Here is a 25,165-nt window from a genome sequence, read left to right as displayed (position 1 = left end):
CATTGATAGCGGTTCTATCTCATCTGATTTCTTCCACAGGGTGTGCACGCAGTATGGGCACCAGATGTCTCCAACGCCACCTGTGTCGCCGTCAATCACAAATACCGCCTCATCGTCTTTGGACTAGCCAAGTGAGTTGAGCACAGCATGTACAATTTGTACTAGGCTGTGTCTATCGCAACTATCACACTGTTTGGATGATTGTACAAAGAATGTACATACTATAGCAGATGTTGAAAGATGATGTGTTCTTTAGACCTTCAGGGCATTAATCAGTACATATGCTTTCTGACATTTTTGCAAAAGATGAAAAGATCCAGCCAAGGTCATTCAGGAGGTTGCCATTGAGGCTCAAATGAAAAGTTGTACAGTCAGTGCCGCCAGAAATGCCAGAATGACAATCGAGGACAGCCTGTGACAGTGTCTGTCACGTGGTATCTTTAACTAAATCTGAAGTTTAATCAGTCAAAACATCTAGTGGCTCAAAATAGCCTGACTTACTTATGAAGGCTTCAAGATGTGAGTGTAGATTCTGCATTAGGACACAGTTGTGTATAGTGTTTGAAGATAAATGTTTTTGAAATGTTGGGTATATGGATCCAAATTACATTTTGCATCAATCAATTAATAGATGTTTTCTTTCTTATTCCTCAGTGGCCAGGGTATTGTGTTTGCAGTGGATGAGATCACTGGAGCCATGCTGGTGTCACACAGACTCACACTGTCTACTAGTGACTTCCCAGGTGACAATCTGTTTATTGCACAGCCAATTAGTAGCATTGATCTGAGGAGACTCGGAATGAGTGTATTTTCATATTGTGCCAAAAAATTGTACTAATTCACTGTCAGTGTGTATAGCTACATGGACTATGCATACATGTACTAAATTATGATGGGGGCCTGACAAGGACCATGGGCTCTTATTTCTGGTGCCTGTTTTACAAAGCTCTGAAATCAATCTTAAGTTCACTTCAACTGATCTTAGGGACAATTTTAGGATCATCCATCCTCAGAAGTTAGGTACTGTTTCACAAGGCTAATTGGAAAGAGTGTCTTGCACCATGGACCTAATACACATGGACATTCATCGTATCGTTAGTTAATTCATGCACCCGTACATCTCAAAAGCGCCACAAAGACATTTTTAGCATGCTTCACTGCTTTGATCCCATGATCGTCACTGCCAGCAAGCCGGGAGAAGAACAAGACGGAGATTCGAGAAATCTAAAACTATATGCGCAGAAGAAAATAACTCACAAAAATCAAGTAAAGTGAATGTGCAGTTGTGGTGTATGTTAAGAAATCATACCTCAAACAATTTCGCTTGAGAGAAGCAGGCAGTTTTTAAAAGAAAGCTAACATTTTGGCAGAAAGATTGTCATTTGTGATCTCAATATTTCACTTTTCTCCAGCTTATTCAAGAGCAAAAAGGGACGGTAATGGTGGAGAACAGGTATATCTTGCCATTAGGCAAGGTCTTATGCGTGTGCGAAAATGTGCGAATCAGCAGTTACCCATCTTTTGACACAAAATTTGTCATGATCTCAGGTTTGCTGCTCCTCATCATCTGTATTTATTCAAAGACATTTCCATCTGATAAAGGCACATCAGCGAAACAAGACTGGAATGAGGGAAAAGATTCTTTTGTTAGTGATGATACGTGACCACATAATCGTTATTGTCCAGACACCTGAATGTACTCATTAAGATGCACATAATCAGGTGTCGGTGACGATCACTACATCAAAGAAAGACTGCAGTGAACAGTCCATGTGTATTAGGTCCATGCTTGCACCCACCTTGCCACATTTTATGCATCTTGGATGTCAATGTATCCTTCCCAACTAGATCTGATCTGAAGTCTGTCCTAACTTTGTAAATGAAACAGGAAGCTGGAGTGAATGCCCTAGTTTAACTCGGCAGACTATTCAGTGTGCTTCGTTTTTAGAACCTATATATATACCAGAAGTAATAAATTCCATTTCTTGCACAGGATGATACCTACAATCATAAATACTGGTACCTCCTCAGTGTGTGAGAACTAACCTCAAGATAATTTATTAGCAATATTTCTGACCATTTCCAACAAGCAGGCCAATGTGTCTTGCTATGCTAATGCCTCATGGCTCTTTCGTACCACCTTCCAAGTATAATATGGTTTTGGTGCATCAACATTTTTGTCATATTGTTGTTATTATTGTGGTCTTCTTTGTCTTTGACACCATAACTCAGTCAGCATTCTTAACATGACTTATTTACCACTCATTCATTGTGGTCAAGTAAATAGTGCATTTGATGTGAAGAGGATTTCTTTCGCATGCATAGTACTGCCAGACTTTCTAATAGAATTGATTAAAGAAATAATGATTATCCAAGGCTTCTATCTCTCAAAATCTTTGTTTTGTACTAAAACTTAACATTAAATTCTGAAGCACCAAATCTTGCAGTGCCTGAGGAATGAAAATACTGCAGAAAATATGTTCCACCAGATCAAGAGCAACTTTTCAGCTAGTGTACCTAGTGTATTTGTCTAATTGTGTGTGTGTGTTTGCATGTGTGTGTGTATGTTAATATTTAGCAGTCAAAGAATATGTACTGTGTTCTGTTCAGTATGCCTATGTTACCAAAATGGAGACCGTCACCACCACATCCATTTTCAGAGTTCTCTACATCTTACTGCTCACTCTGCTTGCCATTACTCATGGCAAAGACATCACATGTCCCTGATGTATTCCCTCAGTCTCTTGACCTTTGACCCTGGAGACATCCAGTCTACAGTCCCACAGCATGATGGATATAGTACTCTCTCAAGCCCACTGTAAACAGTGTATTCGTGTCTGCATCATCTAGCACCAAACTCACGATATTCCTAATCTTGCCCCTCTTTGATACATGGTGGTAATTAGTGTGTTTGCATAAGTTTGACAGGTGTTCACTCTTTGTACTTGTGGAATAGCAAGGTCTCACATTCACTTATCTGCTTTGTAAGCTACCTTATCAGATACATATACTGTATCTACTCTCAATGAATGTAGATTTCTTTTCCAGCCATCAAACTGTCAAAATATGACCCCTCAGCAAATTTGGAACAGCTTTTTTTCCATATCAATTTATGCATAAATGATGTTTCAGCGTATACAATGTATATGTGGCCACTATTTGCAGATACTGCCAGGTCCAGGATAAACTGTTATCTTTCCCCCTCTCCCCTTCTCTGTCTCTCTCTCTCTCTCTCCCTCTATCTCTCTCTCTCTCTCTCAAAAAAAAAAAGGAATGTGAGGTAAATTCTTGGTATAGCCAGTGCACAGAAAACTTCTGTGCACGCAAAAGAGCCCTGTCACAGATGCACTGTGGGATTCCGAGGTGCCATTGTTCGCTTCTGGTTGTCTCACACAAGTTGTAATTTCCATATGATTCAATGGAGTTATTTGTCTGCATTTCTGTTGTTACCCCTTTTTTTGCTTGGCCATAATTTAGCTTAAAAGAGTTGAAAGTTTCTAAATTTTACTAATTTGCGGTCTCTAGAGTCTTGGTTCACTACTGCGAGGCTTCAATGTGCTGGTCACATGATGGAAAGCGAAGAAATCTTCAACAAAAAATACCCTTGGATAAAGACAGAGTGTGATCTGAGTGCATGTGCAGCCAAAAATCGGGGCAAGTTTGTCCCCTGAGCTATCCCATTATGCATCTAAAATGCTGCTCTGTGCACGGCACCTATAGGTTTCGTGGTGATACCGAGAATTACGGACTTATCATTAGGCGTTCTCACATCAGCCTGATAAAAATCCAAGCTCGAGATATTTTCCAGTTTCCCAAGTCAGAAAATAGCGCGCTATTTCGAAACATCGGGCTGATGTGAAAATGCCTATTTATTGTATTACATGTAGTCATACAGCTAAGTTGCTCACATTGAATACCAAGATTCATTACACTCTGAAATGTCCCTCTCACAGATGGATGCCAGGCTGCTGGAGCTGTGACGTGTCTACGCTGGACTCCAGAGGGCAGCGCAGTAATCATGTCTTGGAAAAAAGGTGGCTTCTCACTGTGGAGTACGTTTGGTGCCCTCCTTGTCTGCACCCTAGGGGGTGACTTCTGGTGAGGATGTAGAGTTAGCACTGTGCAGTCTCAAAACTCCGTATCCTTGTGGAGAAAAAGGAACAGCTTTATGTACAAATTTTACTTCAAATCTTGAAAAAAAAAATACTACAAAGTAACATATGTCACATATATACAGTAGATATCTGGTTTTGTACATATATACATAATGTTCCATTGTTCTCAATTATGGTTCAGTTGTGACACAGTCTTCAGAGTATACAGGAATTATCTTTCACTAATACCATGGTTGCCTGAGTATCACATCCTTTTCTAATGGATTGCTGTTTATCGGTGTTTGTTGTAGACAACAAGTTGCAGTTGTCAAACTGGGTGTCAACATATTTTACATGCAGTAAATTTGTAAGTCTATGGTTTAATAGTCCCTTTGTAAAGATACAACAGACTAATTTCAGGCAAATGACACATAATGCCAAGCTGTCAAGCCATGCTTTTTTGATGTGTTTGCTCCTTGAGTAATCATTTTTATTCACCTGACATCTTCCCCTCAGCCCTGATCCGTCCAGGTCATCTCTCTTACAGATACAGTCAATGGTAAGCTCTTCCCATTAGCTTTCTCTCTCTCCCTTGAGGATTTATCAGGCTACTGTAAACTGTGTCTCGACTTGTATTACACCAAAATGAATTTACCAGCTCTTCATGACTTTGGATTAGTTCTTTGTAATTGTAGCAGTTGTTTTGAAGATTCCAAGTTGTTTGGCAGTAATGAGTGCGATTTTGTATATAGCTGATACTACATGTACTCTTCTACTTTTCCTCTTCCCACTTACTTAATCCATGTAGGAAGTAATTGGTGCTCAAGCTACATAAATATTTTGTTATTAATTTGCTCATTTTACACAAAGACTATTCTTGTAGCTGTTTATCTAAGGTTTATATTTCTTTAATCGTCAAGTATATTTATGTGATGGTATAAATTATGCAGCAAACTTTAGAATGTATTCTATATATTACATCCAGTTCATGAGGTAGGAGTTTGCATACAGCAAGAAACATGAATCTGCAGTATTTGAATGAATAAATATAAATGAGATGAATAGGATCTCTGTATATTGCACTATGTATTTCATAGCAGAATGTATGAATTGTCCTAATCAACGCATCATATGGTATTTCCCTTGGAGTCACACATTGATTGTAGTACTGCGATGAGAAGTGTTTAATATAGCTGGATGTTGTGAGACATTTTCCTGTCCATTGACCTTTGACCCTTCTGTAGGAATGGGGTCCAGAAGGTTACAACCTTTGGGCCACCAAGAAGCCTTCCCCTAATAGTGGCTTGCCTGACAACTCACCTGACTCCACAGGCAACCTCATCCAGCTTTCATTTGTCAAGAGTGCATTGACCATGAACCCTTGTATGGTGAGTGTGACCTTTCCCTTGACCTGTGTCAGAGGTCAATGTTGAAGGTTTATTTCTTGTACGGATGTCGATGCCATTCTCATTCTCTAGCTGTGCTGAATGGCTGCTATCAACTCATCTTGTCCACCAATTTTGCAACCCCCACTTCAGTTTTCACTTCATGACATTGTGGTTCTGCCCCCAAACCTGTGAGTTTGGTATCCAATAACATCATCCGTCCTGAAATGCAGGCGAAAGCAAAATCTGCTATTTTAAAGATCTGGTGTGGTCAGTGTTACAGAATAAAGAGCATGCACAATTTGTTAAACTGATGTCCCCTTGCAGCAGTCAAAAAAGGATGATAACTTGCAGATAGAAGAACTGTTACCACTAGACTGCTGAGGTTGATATGGTTGCATTTCTTGGGATTGTTACACTGCAGAAAGCCCCCGAAGGAATTAGAATATATCTTGGGAGTCAGGAAGAAATCTGTCCAAATCATTTTTATATCAGTGTAAAAATTTATACTGAGATCGTACATTCTGACTTGCCGTAGAACTATTACTCAACTTAAAGATTGTACATGGGGATATATCTAACATGAACATTTTAGGAAATTACTTGATGGATTTGACCAGATGTCCACATTTTTTCCCCCCAGGCCAACTGTGAGCACCTGTTACTGCAGGGAGAGAGACACATCTACCTAAGCTGTGAAGGCACAGTGGTCAAGGCCCAGAGCCACTCGGACCTCACAGTGGACGAATCCATCCCGGGGGCTCCAGCCGTCAATGGTACCAGTGAGTGTGCAAAAGCATGGGAAGCTCATTATTTATTACAGCACCGTAGTATTTACTGGATGTTACCAGAATATAGTAGGGAGCTTTAGATATGTGACGTGAATGCTAAAGACAACGCTGTTACGCAAAAAAAAATGGTACTCTGCACATGTATGAGACAGCTGTTTCTATTGTCCAACCTGGGAGGAGGCATCGTCTTTGCATTCGTGTTGCAGTTCTAAAACTCATTATTGTTGATAGGTAGGAATCAAATTCAATGTAAGCTACTTAGCCAGTGGCCACATACAATGACCTAGATGAGGATTAACTTGTCATGTACATGACACCTTTTGCTGCAAATAGAAGACTTTTCTAGCTCTGCTGGATTGTTTAGAAAGAACAGACAAAGTAGAGCACACATAAATGCTGTGTTCAGAAAGCCACATGTGCACCAGTATTTGTTTGTAATGTTGAACCTCATGTGGTCACAAATTCATGCTGAGTTGAAAAAGTTGTATTATTGTACAATTCAAGGCAGAATTTGTGCCAATCTCATTAACAGTATCTGCATGAATCAAAGACTGAGATTATTTGGTAATTATAAATCTGTCAGTAATTTACCACATATGTAATGACTGGTACATGTATATAAATCCTGGGTGTTTCTGTCCTGTAGGTAAGGAAAGTGCATGCAGTAGTAACATCCTGGCTGGCAACAAGCAGTGGCACTGTCTACAGATCCCTCAGAACTACCTAGACAGCAACTGGCCAATCAGGGTGAGACGTAGCACAATGTGATGACACCTCACACAATGCATGCACTCGTCACACTTCTCCTCGCTTCTGTCACTAGCGTTTTGGACTTTGTGCTTTGTAGCCAACTTTGCTGTATGTCTTGTATGTCTGACATCAGGTACAAACTGTGGTAGGACATGCCAACCTAGCAGGCAGTTAGCTGACCTAACAGACAGTCAGGTGACCTACAGAGTCACATGATTACTAGTAGAAGACACTTTAACTCTTCACCTTAGGTAGACTGTTGTAGGGTTCAGACCATGAAACATGAAGTGGCACCTGTTACCAGGGAGTCACTCTCTGGATTTTGTGATAGTTACTTTGACAGCTTGTACTGTGATTAGAGAGTGACTGCCATAAAGTGAATGCAAATCTCTATAAAGCAGAAAATCATCAAGAAGAGCTGTGTTTTAATAGTTTACTCTATAGGGCATGTATTTTGTGAGGTTTTTATTTCCCCAAATTTTATGAGTCGGGTTCTATTCGCAAAAAATGAGACTGGCTAAATATATGGTTTATACATTAGTCAGAAACACGCTATGATTGCTGACTGTTGTATAGCAATATGTGCTTCAGTGGCCCCTCCCTATCCTTTCTTTATCATTTTTTTTTCTTTCAATAGAATTGTTGTATTTGATGTGGATGTTTGAATCATAACTGTAATTAATCTCGTCCCCTCATCGTGTCTGCCCTCACAGCATGCGACAGTGGATAGGATAGGTCAGTGTATAGCTGTTTCAGGCCGCTATGGTCTGGCCCACTGTACACTGGGTAGCAAGAGGTGGAAGATCTTCGGCAATGTGACCCAGGAGAAGGACATGTCAGTCAGTGGAGGGCTGTGCTGGTGGGGCGACTACATCGTAGCAGCCTGCTTTAACCACTACGAGAGCAGAGAAGAGGTGAGAGCCAACTTCTTTCTTGCACTTTTTTTTTCCCACAGCAGACACTCTTACCATCTGACTAGAAAGCAAGTTGAACAGCAACCAAGATTAGGCAGATATTTGATGGCAACCTATGTGTTGTTTATCGACTGGGATTTAACAGTCATGATTTTCTAAATACAAGTGTACCAGTTGGTTTCCACACAACTTTGCTAATTTAATGCTTTGACTGAAGTTTTGTACTAATGCAGTTTTCTATTTGAGGCAAATTGTGCTTAAAGAATATTTGTAGCAAGTTTACATAATGCCATGGTAACGCAAACCATTCACATTTGTCATGGTTTCTTCTCTGCTGTAGTTACGAGTGTACCCCAGAGGCAGCAACCTGGACAATGCCTTTGCCTTCATCCTCAAGGTCCCGTTCCAAGTGTTGCTGCTGAATGTCTTCAAAGACCTGGTGATAGTCTTCTGTGCAGACTACCACATATCACTCTTCAGCCTAGAGACCAAGGAAGGACCAGCCAGTAAGATCTCATCAAGACTATCTTTGTCTTACATCTGATGGAGATGTGTCACACACATTACCAAAGCAATTGCCCATTTTAGTTTCATCAACTTTCAGTCATGTCTCATTATCTGTGTTAGTGAATTAGATACAATATGTATTAAGTATATCACAACAAGTGAACATTTGTTACAGGAAAGAAATGTGATGGTGCTGCTCACAGGCATTAAGCACATAACATGAGTGAACTTGATTTCCACGATAAGATCAAAATTTCTGCAGATGAAGGTTTGACTGTCAAAGTAGGCCATCAACCTTCACTCTCAGGATGAGAAACCAAATGGCCCAACAAATGTTTTGGACTGTTTAAAAGTTACAGAGGGTAGATATTTTTATAAACCCTTGACGAAAATGATGTACATTGTTTATTTTATTAATTGTGACATTATTAAAATTTGGCAGCAGTCATTTCCTCAGGATTATCAGGCCATCAGCACCAGTTCCAAGCAAAATGAACCACACACATGTTACAAGCTGCAATGCAATTTTCATACACAGATGATGCAGCTGAGCACAGATGATCAGTTGTTGGTACCAGTCATTAATATTTTAACACCTGGTGAGAAGTCAAGTTGGGCATTTAGACAAAATGAAAGACTGGTCAAGTGAAAGCTTGCAGCCAGTCACTTGATAAGGATCCCTTTCACCATTTTATTAACAGTTTCTGTTCAAATCCTCCATTCACCATGTGCAATAAGGCTTCTTGCTTCGCATGAGAAGCATCTAGTATAGCTTTGCTAAGAGATGAAAGATGTACATTGCTGACTGATTCAAGATACAATGAATGAAGTGACGGAGTTACGTCTACTTCTGTCTCTTTCAGCCCCAAGTGCAACTCTGACCAGGATACAGGACCTGTCTCTGGCTAACTTTGTGCCCCATCCATCATCTCTTGTGTCCCTAACACTCACATCACTCAGGACTGAATCAGGTGAGTAGGTTGTCATTTTACTTCACCTTTCTAGAGCCAGCTTTCACATTATTCCCCCCTTTCTCTCTTGTGCCTCTACTTCTTCACACCCATCTTGTCTTTGTCATTTGTATACGTGCAAACGTGCCTATTAGAAACAGGAGTTGTAAAATGTACAATATAATATTAGCTCTCTTGCTTTGTTCCCTTTCAATTGGTTCCTTTACAGTTTCTTCAAATACACTATTTTGTTTTTTCTTTTCAGAAGTTTTGGCACATTAACTTTTGTCATTTCAGCTATCATCATATCTGTTCTGTATCACAAAATATGATACGATTCACCAAATTGTTCACTTGTATAAATGGATGTGGCTGTTTAATTGTTCAGTATAATGTTATTTGCTTGTTCTTAATGCATCAATTGCAGCTATTCGTTAGTATTGACAAATAGAAATCATATTAATACCTTTTGTGTTAAACTTGTTCATGCAAGAAGTTTGATCTGAGCTTTTGGACTTTGTATCCTTCAGTGTCCACCAAGTTGACCAACCAGAGTTATGAGGCAGAAAGCCTTATCATCAATGTGGCTGGCCGTGTCTTGATGCTACAGAGAGATCGATCCAGAGTCCCTGTGGCCAAGAATGACTACCATGACAGGAGGAAAAACAAAGAGGCTGAAGTAAGTTGGTTTACTTGGAGAAACTCCTGAAATCAAGACTGCATTGAATGTCTTTTGCCAATGTGGGATACCGCCAATATGCAGAGCACTGTTGTAGAGCCTTGTCACAGATGCACTGTGGTAGAGTTCAGTAGCATAGTTGTTGTCAAGCTTGTGTCTTCGTTCAAACACGATTCAATGCAATCAATGTGTACATTTTGTCCATTGCTATTCTTTTCCTTGGTTTGAATTTGGCGTAAAAGCAGAATATAGGTTTTCAATTTGACTGATTTGAGACCATTAAAGTCATGGTTGTCACTGCAATGCTGCAATGTGCTGGTCACATGATGATAACCACAGAAATCTTCAAAATACCCCTGGATGAAAGTTGTGACCTGCTTCTACCCCTTCTTTCCTAACTCTTCTCGGTTGCATACACAAACGCTGCTTGCGTACTAATCTGTCTGGGGAGATGCAGCCCAGATCAGATCCAACTTTGCTACTGAGCCATCCCACAATGCATCTGAAATGGGGCTGGAGGCATTTTCATATTTGCGATACCCTGAATTGCATTGCTGTGTTACCACTCCTTAACATGTTGAAGACGAGCTGATTTTACTATAACACATATTTCCTATAGACACCTGCCCAAGTATGCTTTGGAATAGTCTTCAATGCGTTAACTGCGTTAATGTGCTCAAGTTATCATATTCATGCTGGAAAAACCCACATGGAGTTAAAATGTTTGAAGGAATCATTTTGATGCGGTTTCTGTATCATACTTGTCCTGTCACAGATTCCATTCCTTGCTCCGATAGTCCTGGCCTCATCAGTAGAGAACATGTGGACCACCACGAGGTCTAGTTCTATCAAGCCACACCTCATGGAGTCCCTCTGGCTAGGCTGTGGAGCTGCAGGCATGAAGGTAAGAGCCTCCTCTTACTCGTGGTATCATTTCTTTCCATTTTTTTTTTAATGACAAATTCTTCAATGTCAGGTGAAGATAAGCAATATGGGTTGATTGTATGAGGTGCCATTGCTTCACAAAATTGTTCTTGTGAGCATTTTGTGTCAATATTGTCATGATAATCGTGTGTGGAATTACATGTGCCTATTTGTTAATGCTTCTACAATATGTGTGGATGCAGTATTGATTGTCGGAATAACCAGCCGATATTGTGAATGATGCTTTAAATGAAATTGAATCGGTGGCACTTGTGTTTCTTTAATGAACTGCATGAACCTGTTTATCTCACCTGAAGTTACCACAAGGGCTCCTTTGAAAGCTACACACTGGTTATTTGTACAAGACAGCTAAGCCATTGTATTACTGCCAAAGGATCTTAATTCCCTGATTTTTCCACATTTTTTCTTCTCAGGTGTGGCTGCCCCTCTTTCCTAACCAGTCTGAGAAACAACATCACAGCTTCCTGTCCAAACGCATCATGCTACCATTCCAACTCAGGATATACCCTCTGGGTGAGACTCTTATCACTTGTATTTAACCTCGCATCAGGCCATTTTGGTAGAAGCTAGGTGGAATATCTTATCCGGTGTTAACATCGGAGATGGACAGATTTCTTGTATCTTTGAATTGTGAAGGTTTAAACCCGTAACTCTGAGGTTTCGCCATTTTTTTTTCTCGCTTGGGTTGACACACATATTATGTACTTTTTAATAATTTTCTTTTCTTCCCCATCCAGCTGTGCTCTTTGAGGATGCAGTGGTGCTTGGTGCATCCTGCGACCTGCTGAACTTTGAACCCTTGACCCCAAATGTAGAGAGGAGAAGTCGATGCCCCAGCTTGCCATTCACAACGTTAGAGAGAACAGTGAGTGGAAAGATGGTCATACTTCCCTCTTAACTCTACCTTGATTGTTCCTACAGTATATCTTCTGAATATGCATATCCTTCAACTATCTATGATCTTTGTGTATTGCACATATTTAGGTTGTTACTTGCGACTACATTAAATCAGCATGTACAACATTGAGTCAAATTTGAATAAATGAGATAAAAGTACATGTATGGTCCTTTTGATATGTACAATAATCTTGTTAACTGTGGGTGTCTCATTCTTCCATTGTCGTACTTTTATCGGAGCCTTGATTTGTTCGATCCAATAGATAACTTGTTAACAAGAGGATCTAATATTTGCTCCCACATTCATAGATATGTTCTGTTTTCTCTTTGGATTACCTGCTGCTATGAATAGATTTTGTTATGTGCTTCTTGTTACCACAGACAAACACATTTTAGTTTAGGTTTTCCTTGTGATACATTCATATTAGAAATGCCTATACAGCCAGCAGCTCATAAATATCCTTCTTGCAGTAGGTCAACAGAACACACCCTTCATAAAAGCTGAACCATGTGGTTTACATACAGCCATTCCAATCAAATTCATCAAATAAAAAACCAATTAATCAAATGTTAGGGTAAGTCCAGAATTCTGAGTCCTTGTTTATAGCATTGGTACTACATGTCCGTCACAGCAGTTGTGTGTAGCTATCTAATGCTTAGCTCATTGTGCTCTTGCATTTCTTACAGACACAAATTTATCTACATCATATACTGAGGCAGCTACTGAGGAGAAAGTAAGTACAGATCTTCTTTTCTTCAAACTGATTTGTACATATTAAAGAATGGGTAGCGAGAATCCTGCGATCTCATTGGTCGAGAGCTATGTGTTGATTTTTACTGGCCGCACGCTGAGTCACAGTGGTAAACATGTTATCGCGCACTTGTAGCAAGAGTACGCGTACTTGTAACAAAGATTTGCGCACTATGCAAGCGTTCGCGCACTCAGTACGAGACGCCTATTGGCTAAAACAACCATGCATCAGTATTTACTGATGCATGGCTGGCCGTGCGTCCAGTAAAAACTGATGCATGGTTTTCGAGCTCTCGTCTATGCCAAGCCAAAAGGAAATGCATCCAGTAAATTTGTCATCAGGTAACACGATAGAAAAATGGGTTTTTGGCAAGAAAATTACCCATTCTATAAATCAGATGACGCACATGTCTTTTCGTGCGTCAGTCGGAATATAGTGTGCATGCGGTGACTATGGAATTTAGCCTAAACCCACGAGGCGAAGCCGAGTGGGTTAAGCATTCCATAGTTACCTAATGCACACAATTCCGACTGACGCACTCAGACCTGTGCGTCATTTGTATACTGTTCTATACATTGTGACGCATATGATAAAACATTCAACCTGGAAAGTTCATGGGGCAAGACTTTTAATGATGTGATAGATAGATTCATTTGAAGCATGAAAACTCTGCTTACTGGGTATGTGTAGTTCTTTTGTTGTTTATTGTAATCTTACATACATTACAAAGTGTAAAATATTTGTGTTCTCTTATTACTTCAGTCTTTAAAGAATCCCTTTGTTTTATTCATTCAAGACAGTATTTCAACACAGTCAACAAAGCTGATGGTAAAGCATGATACGTATCTCAATTTGTGTTAAGATCCTTGCTTTCAAGGAGTACATACTGGCTGGCTGTACAGTGTTAGCCAGCTGACTCTTACCTGCTACACTTAACTCATTTCCATTTCAAAAGGCTGAGAATGTGTAATGGAAGATTTTAGTAATAAAAGATATGAGATCTTGTTCAGTCTTTCTCCAGCCATGGACATTGATGATTTGATGGTTGGTAGGTATGTAACACCCAAATTACTACAAAAATGTTTTGGTTAAAGGGCTTCCCTTTCTCCCCTTTTGGGTGGTAATCAACTACAGGCTAGCTCAGTGGGCTTCTATTGGGCACGATTGAAACTGCTCCTCATGCTCCAAATTAGGTTCTAGATTTGTAGTGCAGTGACTGCATGCAATGAGCTGAAAGTGGGTGCAGGGCATATAATCTATTTGTAGCAATCTTTCCCACTTCCCAGCTATATCAAGAGAAATTTCCCCACTTCTCTTGATATGTATGTACTAAATGTACTCTAAAGAATAGTATATAGAATAAAAGTTTTGTGGCAGTTGGTGGATGATATGCCATGTCTGTCTTGCAATTATTTCATGGACTTCAGAAAATGATGCTTTGGATATGTCGGTGAGGATGAGAGGGTACACACATAAATGAAGGGTACAATTTGAAATGCTGACAGCAATCTGGAGTAAAGATGTTGAGATATGGATGATGATTCTTGATGAGATTTGTGAAATATGTCATGTGAAGAGTGGATTAGCTCATCATTGCGTGTACATGGTAACTAAATTGAGTGGCCCTGTTGTGATTCCCAACTGGATTGATGCTTGATTTAATTAATAATGCATATTTGGAAGCTCAAGTGTATGGCAAATGACAACTTGATGAAACTTGCCTAGGTGCCGTGCAGAGGGACAAGTAAGTGCTAAGATGGCTACTTAGAATTCAAGTAGGCTCCAAGGTGAGCTATTGGAACTCATGTAGGCATTTTCTTTAGGACAAGAAGGCAGAAAGGTAACTTGCTGAAACTGACTGAGGCACCTTGTCTGAGACACCGTGGTGCCTTGGTAGTCACCTCCTTGTCCAAATAAAAGCACCTAGGAGAGATTTGAGGAATCACCTTTACGCAATCTTGTCCCACAGAAGGAACCAAGTCAGCTTCAGCAAGTTCTTGTGGCATATTCAGGTTCTGTATACAATGTACATACCAGCTGGTAGAGTTTGTCCAGAGTGCAGCGAAAGGAGGAAGCGTTGGGCCAGTCCCCACCTGACTCTCTTCTCTCTCTTACTGTGTCTCCCCCTACAGCCTAGGCATGCATGCCCTTCAGATCGCCAGGAGCTGTATGTCCCTACCCTACTTCTCTCACGTCCTAGAACTCATGCTGCATGAAGTACTGGAAGAGGAAGCCACAGCCTCAGAACCCATACCAGGTATACTTATGTCACTCTACTCATGATGTGTCTCATCATCCTCCTGTGACCCAGCTTTCTCAGATGCACCCAGTAGCCCTCAATGTATTTGAGTTGTAATTTTTTATATCATTTAAAACTGGCCTTCAAGACACAGGGAATCAGGTACATGATAGGTTGTATCAAACTGGTGTGTGGTTCCAGCAGAACTGGTTTTTAGACAAGTATTTGCCTTTGGTATTTATCATTCTCACACACTCAAATATGTTAATTGCGGTGAACTGTAAATCTACCATTCAGATTATGATCAGCCCGTCGTACAGCCCTTACATCACAAAATACACAGGTACACTGTACACATGGCAAAAAAGCTCTGATGATGTCATGTATGATATGAGATGAGTTGAGCTTGCTTTGTAGTAATGAACAGAGAAGCCACACATATGATTAAACCAAGTAGACTATAGTTCAATATGTCATGTGAGTAATTACCCTAGTGACACACATCTTTGAAATAGGAGAAATAAAAATTGACATAGTAGTTGTTGATTGGGTTATCCCCTGATGTGTATTCACCATACATGATGGCTGTTTTTCAATAGCGACCTTGTTATATGGGGTCATTCATGGCTCATGCATGGGGTATAGAGTCAACTGCATTGCCTCTCCCCACCCCTAATGTTGTATTTTAGGAGAGGTAGCCTTTGGGCGGGATGGGTGAATTTCAGTGATCTTGAAACTGCTGCCAACTTTGTCAATATGACTATGCTGATGTTAAAACTAGGGTTTTTGTTTGTGTTTCTGTAGATGCCTTATTACCACGAGTAGTAGCCTTCATCCAGGAGTTTCCTCAGTATTTGGAGACAGTGGTCCACTGTGCTAGGAAGACAGAGATTGCACTGTGGCCGTACCTCTTTGCCTCTGTCGGAAACCCTCAGGATCTCTTTGAGGTTAGTCTAGAGATCACTGGTGTGTAGTGAATGTGTGTGATTGAAATGTTTTATGCTACAGTGTGGCCTAAGTCTGATTACACTGTAGCCAGATGTCTAGCTACAGTGTGGTCTGATGTCTTGTTACAGTGTGGCCTGATGTCTGGCTACAGTATGCTCTCATGTCTGGCTGCAGTGTTGCCTGGCTACAGTATTGCCCGATGTCTAGTTCAAATGTGGCCTGATGTTACGCTACAGTGTGGCTTAATGTCTAGCTACAGTGCAGCCAGATGTCTAGCTACAGTGAAGCCTGGTGTCTAGCTATAGTGTGCCACATTTATGATGTCCAATTCAGCAACAGGTGTGTAGTCAGGATATGGAAGGAGTGATGAATGTGATACTTTGGTGACAACTAGATTGAATATTACAAAGTAATTATAGTTTTTAGGATAGAAAACTAGACCAACTAGAATAACTAGAGTGAATTTGATGTAATCATTATTGCTGTCTGTATTATTCAAAGTACTGTAGAAATTGCAATGAGAATTCAAAGTGAATATATTTGTCCAGCATAATGTTCAGTAAACCAGTACATGTCAGTTGTTTATAACCACTGATATTTTACCTGCAAGGTATTTCTGAAAGGCAGACAAGCTGAATGTAAAGTACATGACACTTGGGTTACATTACTACCATAGCTTGCAATGCTGCAACTGTGAATTGAGTTCTCTGGTGGTAATACATGCATCTATGCTCTTATCCTTGACATTTACCAGGAGTGTCTGAGAACAGGCAGCCTACAGACAGCAGCCTCCTACCTCATCATTCTACAGAACCTGGAAACGGTCAAGGCCAGCAAACATGTGAGTTCTTCATTCACCCTGTTTGCACCCATGAAGCTAGCCACAAATTTCCAACCTGTTTCACTGACTACCCACCCACCCACAAATGACTAGCTGTTGTGTAAGCCTTTAGGCAATAGTATCTCAGTCCACACAAATGTCACTGTCATTCAACAAGGGTGGGGAGGATAACAGTTCTTTCTTAAGCAGCTGCATCAATACATTCATGCTGATCAGTGAACGAAGCATTGTGTTGATTAAAGGGAGTAGTTCCTTTATCAAACTTTATTTACCATGTACTTATGAATGCCACAAACACCTACACACCAGCACTAGGTTACATTGTTATTTCCTTCTGATTTGCAGCCCATCAGTGAAAAGAATTTTACCCACATGTTATATTATGACCCCATTTGTAAATTTGTTACAACTTGGCACAACACATGATATCATGTAAACACTCTAGCATATGAAGGAGAGTGCCAGACTGTTATGTAAGACGTGTGGGACCCAGTTCCTGCTCCATTATTTTTTCTCTTTGGAATGGAAGATTTGTAGACTGTTTCAACAAGAGATGCTTCTTTTAGTATGAAACAATCCCCTTCCCTGTTCTTTTCATCAGATTTGTGATTTGAATATGTCAGGGTGTCTTGTTTTAAGATGATGAGTATATAATGTGATGTAAGATGATGAACACATACAATGTGACTAGATGTAAGATGATGAATGCATACCTAGATGTAAGATCGTGAATACATAAATAGATGTGAAATGGTGAATGCATGACTAGATGTAAGATGGTAAATATATAACTTTATGTACAATGGTGAATGCATAACTTAATGTTGTCTACCTGTATTCCTACAGCATGCCACTCAGCTGCTTGATGCAGCCCTAGAACACTGTGAGTGGTCTTTGTGCAGGGACCTACTTCGCTTCCTGCGGGCCATTGGTTCTGGGGATGGGGACTCGGCCCGCACCCCTCCTCCGCTGGCCAACCATCACATGTTCCCCCTTGGGGTGGGGATGGCGGCTGTGTCGGGGAATGTCCCCAAGACTCGAGGCAGACATCCAAGTCACAGCTCCAAGGCTAGCCTGGGGTCAGAGAAACAGGCTGAACAAAGCTCAGGGGACAAGAGGTAAAGGGCTATCCTCATTTGGTCATATACTTCATTGTATAATGGTAACAAGTAGACACGAATTCCTAAATCCCTCAAGGATGTAAGTGTAGGGGTCCTAAAGCTGCTCTGTTATGACCCTCTTGATTTGTTTCTTTTTTTAATGATTAGTAGTGTGACAGTCATATAGAGGTAGAAGATTAAGAGACAAATATAAACAATTGAGAATGTTTGCAAAATGCAATTTATAATAGTTTACCCCCACCAAATGAAGTTGGAAGGGGGTATGCTATGAATTGGGTTGGGTGGCAGGCAGTCAGTTTGGTGCAGATGTTGCAAATCAAACTGCTTCTCCAGTTTTCAGGCGATTCGAGAGAGATTTGGCACACATGTTGAGCTTGATGTAAAGTTGTGCGAGACATATTTTTCAACAGCAGCAGAAAGTATGTAGCCATGGTAAGAGCACATCATTAGGCTTTAATATTAATCACCTACAATGATTTGTCTAGATGTATCCATAGCAACAGTTTAAACTTTGGTATCGACAGTGGTAGTTTGCATTATAAGAGGACATTGTTGCCTCCCATTTGTATTGCTCACATCGCTATGTCTGGTGTCCTTTCATTGTGTGTGTGTGTGTGTGTGTGTGTGATATTAGGAGTTTGTCTAGACAGAACAGCCTGCCAGACTCCACAGCAGAGGAGTTCTACATAGATCTCATCCTGTCTAGACACGCCAAGAAGCTGCTGACAGCCTACAGGTTGAGGGAGCTAGGCATGTTTGCTGGCTACCTGGACTTCAAACTCACCTCATGGTTGGTGAGGGAAAGGTGAGTGGTCTTCACAGGGAAGGAGGGAGAGGAAGGAGCTTTATCAGTGTTGTGATGTACCCGTGTCAAAACCATGGCAACCACTATCTTTCAATAGCTGTTGATATTACAGCTTGCAATGAAATGCCCCTTCATTGACAGGATTTTCACAAGATTGTGTCTTGCAGATTTTAAAGAAAATTTAGTAAATGGATTAAAGTTAATGCAAAATGGAATTGAATTATACAATGTTACTGGAGAAGCTCAGTCCTCATGTGACGAATGTAGTTAATTGCAGAACATGTGTCTACATAGAATTTTTGAATGTTTCACCTGTTAATACAGAGTTTAAGGCATTTTGATTCCTCTGTAGTTTTCAAACATTCATAACTCACTGACATGAAGTGATTTTGTGATATTAAATGGACTACATTCATCATGCGCAACTGGTCACTCACGAATCATAATGTTATCATATAACTTATGCAGCAAGGATCAAAATTTTTACATTGTGAGCAGTTAAGTCACTGCAGGTAATATAATTCCAGTACTTGACTGGCTCCTGACGGGATGTATAATGCTTAACTTTACAACCATCCAAATTGGTGTGAGTCCATGCCACAATGAAATTATGTTTATTTATGTATACCATAGTATGACAAATATTGCCTTATCTATCATTGTGATATAACACTTGACAGGCCCTTGAGAGTTATATCTTCCCATTGAGGCAATATTTTCCCTCAGTGCTGCACACTTCATGAAAATTATTCTCTTGGGGTAAATATATCTCCCATAGGGATGTAAAGTGTTATATTACATCTCCAAAAAGGCAATATCTGTATGATATAGCAACAATAAACAATGTTGATAGTCCCTGATGCTCCTAGTCCAGTGGTGTCATGGATGTTATTGATATCTTGAAAATAACAGGACAAGAGTGGCTAGAGTGGACAGCTTTGTGGATGCCTTGCAGAGATTACACTCAGACTTCAACTGGCCTCTACCCTTAGTGGGAAGTCCCTCAGGGAGTAAACATGGTAGGTTCATATTTCCCTTTAAACCTCAAATGATGTCATTCTCTTTGTAAGTCTTCAATACACAGCAGTCATATGCTTGAATGGTTTCTTTCCAGTTCAGTTGTCACGGTGAATGAGAAGTTTAAAATTGAAGATGAAGTGAATGGAAGTCAGGCTCTTTGTATTGAAAAAAATTGTATCATTGTGCAATCTTTCATATGATATCATTTACTTGTGAAAAATAACAAATATCTATATATTTCAGGAAGGAAGCTTGAGAGGAAATTTGATGAGAAATGGGCATTTATCTTCAGTATTACTTTACTTTCTGCAGTCATACATGCCAACTTTGTAAATTAGTAGTTTGCTCAGCGCTATAGGAAGATTGTATTGAACCCACCCAACACAAAACTATGCCTCGGTCACTCTCGCTTCACAGTGTCCAGAGCCACTACGCCATCAGGCAACCCACTGAATGGAGTCCACACACCGGCTGAGTCACCTTCTTCCCCAGACAACCTATTTCCTTCCGTCGGGTACGGTGGAATGGGTCGTGGAAACACCCAGACCAGAGCTACCACCCCTCCCAACACTGCCGTTGCTGCCGCCAGTGGCAGCAACAGCAGTAGTGGTCAAGGGGGTGTGGTAAACCACAAGCTGTTGCGGACCCAGAGCACCCTGTCTGAGAGTACAAACAGTGAGACGAGGACGGAGGAGGCCATGCTCAAACATCCCTCAGCAAAAGGTGAGTGTCTGTAGAGTTTGCACAGCAGCCCAGGTGCTGGGTCACTTTACCAATGATGGAAAACTAGTTTAGTTCTGTGAATATTTTAAACATTGAGGGTGGCCTTCTTGATTGCTGTCTGTGACTACTCGCTAAAGTTTTCAAACTTTGTCGGCATAGTGACGTAGGAGATGTCCCACTTAGTGCTGCAGATCACCGACACTTGATTAAATAGCAAAGTTTTGTTTTAATTTCGTAAAGAACGAGTTTCATGCCATATGATAACTTAATACATTGAGATGAAAGGAAATGTGTGATATTTACATTGTATTTTCTCTTTGCAACATTTTGTTTCTTAGTGTGTGCATGTCATTCTGCACACAATAGAAATTTCAGAAAAGTTGCTTTCATCTGGAATGGAACGTGATGTGCACTGTACATTAAACTTGTTCATCATAATTTTCCATTTCATTCACATTCCACATGACACCTATTAGACCCTGGGAGTATAAATTATCTGCTGGACACTAACAGGCGTTTATCTGCATTCTCAGGATCTGACGAGACCAGCATTGGCACTACGGAGGCCTCTGAGGGCAGCCTTCTAGGAGAGGGGGACAACAATCTGGAGGACAGTTTTTGGTCCAACAACGTGACTGTGGACGAACTGGAGCAGTTCTTCAGGGAGATTGTCCAGAACGGACCAAAGCAGTCGGAAAGGGAACTCAGGTTAGCCAGGATTCTCTCAACTTGCCCTAGACTGGTAGACAGCCTTCAGAAAGGTTACTTACCATTTCAAAGACAGCTAGAGTTTTAATGACATGTAGAAATAATCTGGTTAAAAGAAATGTTTCTCTCCTACATAATAACAGCCAAGTGTAATCATAAACAAACTGTCGCATAGCTAACTCCCTGGCTGTTTTCACTTGAGTGTGAATAAATGATTTAGTGAATAAGATTATTACTTGGATTTTTTCTTTCTTTCAACAAACCCCTGTGCAGTACAGGGCACTTCACTGGCAATGAACACAGTTATAACAAAATTTCCCTACAACCAAATAAACTTAAGATCCCCAAATTGTAATCTTTATATGTCTATGTATACTTTGTTTTTCGGCTATAATGGAATTTAGATGTAACGAAAGAAAATGGCTGGTCCTGTGGACGTCAATTTCATGGGAGTCGCTTGTATTATCCCTCTGTGATGATCCACTGCCGTGTCTTATGTAATCATTCAGACAAGTTGTTCATATCTCAGTATATCCAGAGCAGATGTAACCTGACGTACTTGGACATGTGAGATATACTGGATATCAGACGTTTGGTTTGGGAGTAGCACATTGCACATTGTATCATCATGTACACTGTGTTGACTTTATGTACTGACACTAAGGCATGGAGCAGTATAAATGAAATATTGGAATATTTGTCTGTTGTTTACGAAATTTTGCAATGACTGTAGACGTTATCAAAGTGAAATGGTGTAACATGATGTATTTTGTGTTTGATGTAGGTACCTGTTGAAGATAGTCTTAGAGTCATCATGCCTGGAGTGGGGTCTACTGATAGCCATCATACTACGCGACCGGTCAGCTCTCAGCCAGGTGGTCAACATTGCCAGTTTGGGGGAAGCCCCGAGTGATGTCGTCACCAGGATGAAAGAGGGACTTTCCCACCTGGAAGTCTGGGCTGACACTGACTGGTGAGACTCACAGTCTTTAATTCTCGTAGCAACCTTCTATGTAAGACACTTGGGGATAGTCTCATCCAAAGTGCTCCCACTCTAATTCTAACATCAGTTTACCAGAGAGATGTGTCACAATGGTTGTATATGAATTCTCTGTCTCCAAAACATAGCCTTACTAAATATGAATGAAATGATGGAATCTCTAGCCAGAATTAATTCAAACTCTGTGTTGTAGATGTATGCATGAAGTGTTTGGTATCTTCGTCATAAAAACTTTGCCATCAAACCAACCTAAAGGCACATGCTATTTAATTGACATGCTTTGCTTGTTTTATTAGATTTCCTTTTTTTATCATTTGATCCGTGTTATGATATTTGCTGTGCCACTGATTGACACTTTCTGTTAATTTTACAGAAACCTTAATTTACTCAATCTCATCATAACCAGATTTCCCAAAATATCAATTATCAAATAATATTTGTACAGGTACATTAATAAGTACTTGATACTGTTTGCTATCACAAAACTATGATGATGACAACTCCTATGAAACTACTGCTATGAATCTAGAAATATATTAGGAACAGCTTGCAAAGGAAAACTTTTGATAGCTATGACACTAAAGTAATTGATATATACATCATAGTGAATGACCATTTTTGTTTGCTTCCTTCAGCCCTGCCTACAAACCCCTCCTTCTTGCCATCAAGCCCCAGGCCAGCGTCCTGGCGGACATCTTGGAGCGGTCTCCCTCGCCTAGCCGGTCTAGGTCCTCCTCCGCCTCAGAACACTCGAGCAGCGAGCTCAAGAGACTCAGCTCCAGAGGGAGCCTGGGCGAGCCCGAGACCTGCGAGGACGAGGTCTTTGAGGAGGAAGGGGAGGAGGAGAAGGAGGACTCTGCCTGCATCATCTCATGACACAGGGGGGAGATTACCCCATGCCCCCTGGCTACCCACCGGCTGAATCCTCTCTGACGAAGCTTGCAGTTCCTACTGTGATGTGTGTGAATTGGACAGAGAGAGAGATACCCTAAGACCAAACTTTGGAACCTCCTTGAACCCGTTTTGAAAGCTCTTTCTGTTCATACTGCTCAGGCTCCCCTCTTAGGTTTCACCCAAGCAAGCCCTGACTGTCTCTGTTCTCTTAGTAACTGAGTTCCCCTCTGATAAATGGTCAATGCTTTTGAATACCACGTTTGCATGGAAGCGCAAGGGTGATGAATGCAAAAATGCGTGTTGTGCAATGTTTATCGACGGTGGTTGGTTATGTCTGCTGGTTTGTTTATGTTAGGTGGCATTGACCTGCAGCGCCTGATAACGAATTGGATTGCCTTTGCTATGTTCTGTCTGTTTATACAGAGCCTAAATGCTACTTGAAGTTTCTTGAGGAGGCTTCAAGAACCAACTTTTGCTTAGCATATCGTCGCTGGGGTGACAAGACCTCGTACAAGATGTATCTAAAATTTTGGTGAAAATTACTTTTTTGGATTAATGGTCAAATAATGGGTTAAGTGATGTCCTGGCCAAATCCCAACTGTCTTTCTCCAGAAATGAAGCCACCATGGCATGTCAAAGGGTAGGCTCTCCCATTCGCTATAGTGCTTTGGCCGCCATGTTTTTTGGCTCTCCTGAACATTTGATATTTTGTAGATACGAGGTCTTGTCGCCCCAGCAACGATATGTTGGTTGAGAGAGCCCTGGAAAGAGAAAAATGAGATTGAATTGGGAACTGGTATCAGGACTGAAGAGAAAACACTAGAAATTGGAGCAAATGGAAATAAAAACGAGAACAGAGCATGTTATGAGGAAGTGAAGAAAATGAAAGTTAGAGATGGATCAGGGAATTGTTCAAAATAAACTCTGGTTGATATGTCATGCCACAAAAAGATGTTGACTTGCATGTATGCACATCTCACAATTGAAGCAAGCATTTGCATAAAGGCTTGATACTTTGTTTTATTGGCACTAAGGTGTAAAATATCCAAACACATAAAGAAATTGTGCACGTTGCCCTCATTCGCTTTTCTGTGTGGTGTATTATTCTTATATTTTAAGGAAGCACAAAGACTGTCTAATGCATCCCTCCTAATGCTAATGTGTGCACTACTTTGCTTGTAAGTGGATCTGATGTTTATATTATATGTTGAATAAGTGAAGAGGAAGACACTGTAAATGCACAATGCATGCCTAAGATTCCGGATGTTATGTCAATAACCCATAGAGAAGAACATGTGTATCTCTGTGGGATAGACTCACTGTCCTCCATAGTAAAATGGTCACTATTGAAAAGAAGCCAAGAAAGGGATAACCAGACTGACCATTGTGACTGTAGACCAAGGTCACTCCTGATTTGCTAAGTGGACCCCAATCCACCAGACTGAAAAGAGCTTCATAGTTGAATGCTGATGATTCAAATCTTCAGATGTTAGTTGAGCTGGAATCAGAACAATGGCAGTTTGGCTTTATTTCCTGGTTGATGTGGTTCCCCAGTTGACTTTAAAGACTCTGTGTAAGCCTTGGGCTGTACGACCAGCAGTGAAGTGGATCTACCCTCAGCCTGTTACACATTTCCTTGTTCTCTTGTCAGCGTTGTGTGTGGTTATGTAAGCTGTGACCTCTAGTCTATAAGCAGGGTATTAACTCACGCACTGTGCATACCTCACTGCTAATAAATGTTCTCAAATGCATGTTCGGGGAGAACTGTGCTGAGTGATGTTCCATATCACTGTGCCGTTACTTTTATTTGCAACTCACAACATTATTTGTTTTCTAGATAAATCAAAATGCAGCCTATGAAGACGTGGGCTACTTGGGACACATCAAACAGTCAGATAGGCATGTGAACCAAGCACTTTGGACCCCTGTTAATGTTGGTAGGGACACCACTCTTCCCTTTGCTATAGGCAGCCTCTTGTTGAGGACAGCCTCTTGATGTTCATGCCAACTACTGGTAATGTTATATGGGACCAGACAGCAATACATATTCCTCATCAACTCGCTACATGTTTACTTACTTTCATTTCATGTCTTTGTATGTGCCCAAAATAAAGGAATTAAAGCCAGAGCATCATCACATGTATACATGACAGAGTAGCAAAGTGTATTTTGCTTTATGTAGTTTAGGCGATCTGATAGAAA

General features: G+C 40.6%; 1 protein-coding gene across 1 annotated transcript in view; it reads left to right on the top strand.

The window, feature by feature from the left end:
- Positions 1–23,117, top strand: part of LOC139717460 (guanine nucleotide exchange factor subunit RIC1-like) — a 78,339-nt gene extending 55,222 nt beyond the window's left edge. Inside the window, exons 7-31 of the mRNA XM_071628967.1 lie at positions 40–131; positions 655–743; positions 3,954–4,098; positions 4,611–4,653; positions 5,339–5,482; positions 6,123–6,261; positions 6,917–7,017; positions 7,734–7,934; positions 8,275–8,440; positions 9,305–9,412; positions 9,922–10,070; positions 10,846–10,974; positions 11,429–11,528; positions 11,753–11,880; positions 12,600–12,646; positions 14,797–14,921; positions 15,708–15,850; positions 16,606–16,692; positions 17,539–17,810; positions 18,448–18,618; positions 19,531–19,637; positions 20,056–20,361; positions 20,895–21,069; positions 21,854–22,042; positions 22,705–23,117. Coding sequence (XP_071485068.1) covers positions 40–131; positions 655–743; positions 3,954–4,098; positions 4,611–4,653; positions 5,339–5,482; positions 6,123–6,261; positions 6,917–7,017; positions 7,734–7,934; positions 8,275–8,440; positions 9,305–9,412; positions 9,922–10,070; positions 10,846–10,974; positions 11,429–11,528; positions 11,753–11,880; positions 12,600–12,646; positions 14,797–14,921; positions 15,708–15,850; positions 16,606–16,692; positions 17,539–17,810; positions 18,448–18,618; positions 19,531–19,637; positions 20,056–20,361; positions 20,895–21,069; positions 21,854–22,042; positions 22,705–22,945 — 3,597 coding nt within the window. The 3' untranslated portion in view covers positions 22,946–23,117. The remainder of the gene's footprint in view (positions 1–39; positions 132–654; positions 744–3,953; positions 4,099–4,610; positions 4,654–5,338; positions 5,483–6,122; positions 6,262–6,916; positions 7,018–7,733; positions 7,935–8,274; positions 8,441–9,304; positions 9,413–9,921; positions 10,071–10,845; positions 10,975–11,428; positions 11,529–11,752; positions 11,881–12,599; positions 12,647–14,796; positions 14,922–15,707; positions 15,851–16,605; positions 16,693–17,538; positions 17,811–18,447; positions 18,619–19,530; positions 19,638–20,055; positions 20,362–20,894; positions 21,070–21,853; positions 22,043–22,704) is intronic.
- Positions 23,118–25,165: the final 2,048 nt, after the last annotated feature.

The sequence above is a fragment of the Diadema antillarum genome, unplaced genomic scaffold (genome assembly GCF_040938485.1).
Source record: "Diadema antillarum isolate AM-2024a unplaced genomic scaffold, OU_Dant_1.0 scf00000075, whole genome shotgun sequence".
In the NCBI taxonomy this organism is placed as follows: Eukaryota; Metazoa; Echinodermata; class Echinoidea; order Diadematoida; family Diadematidae; genus Diadema; species Diadema antillarum.
The sequence above is the reverse complement of the archived record's forward strand: the minus strand, read 5'-3'. Positions and strand labels throughout refer to the sequence as shown.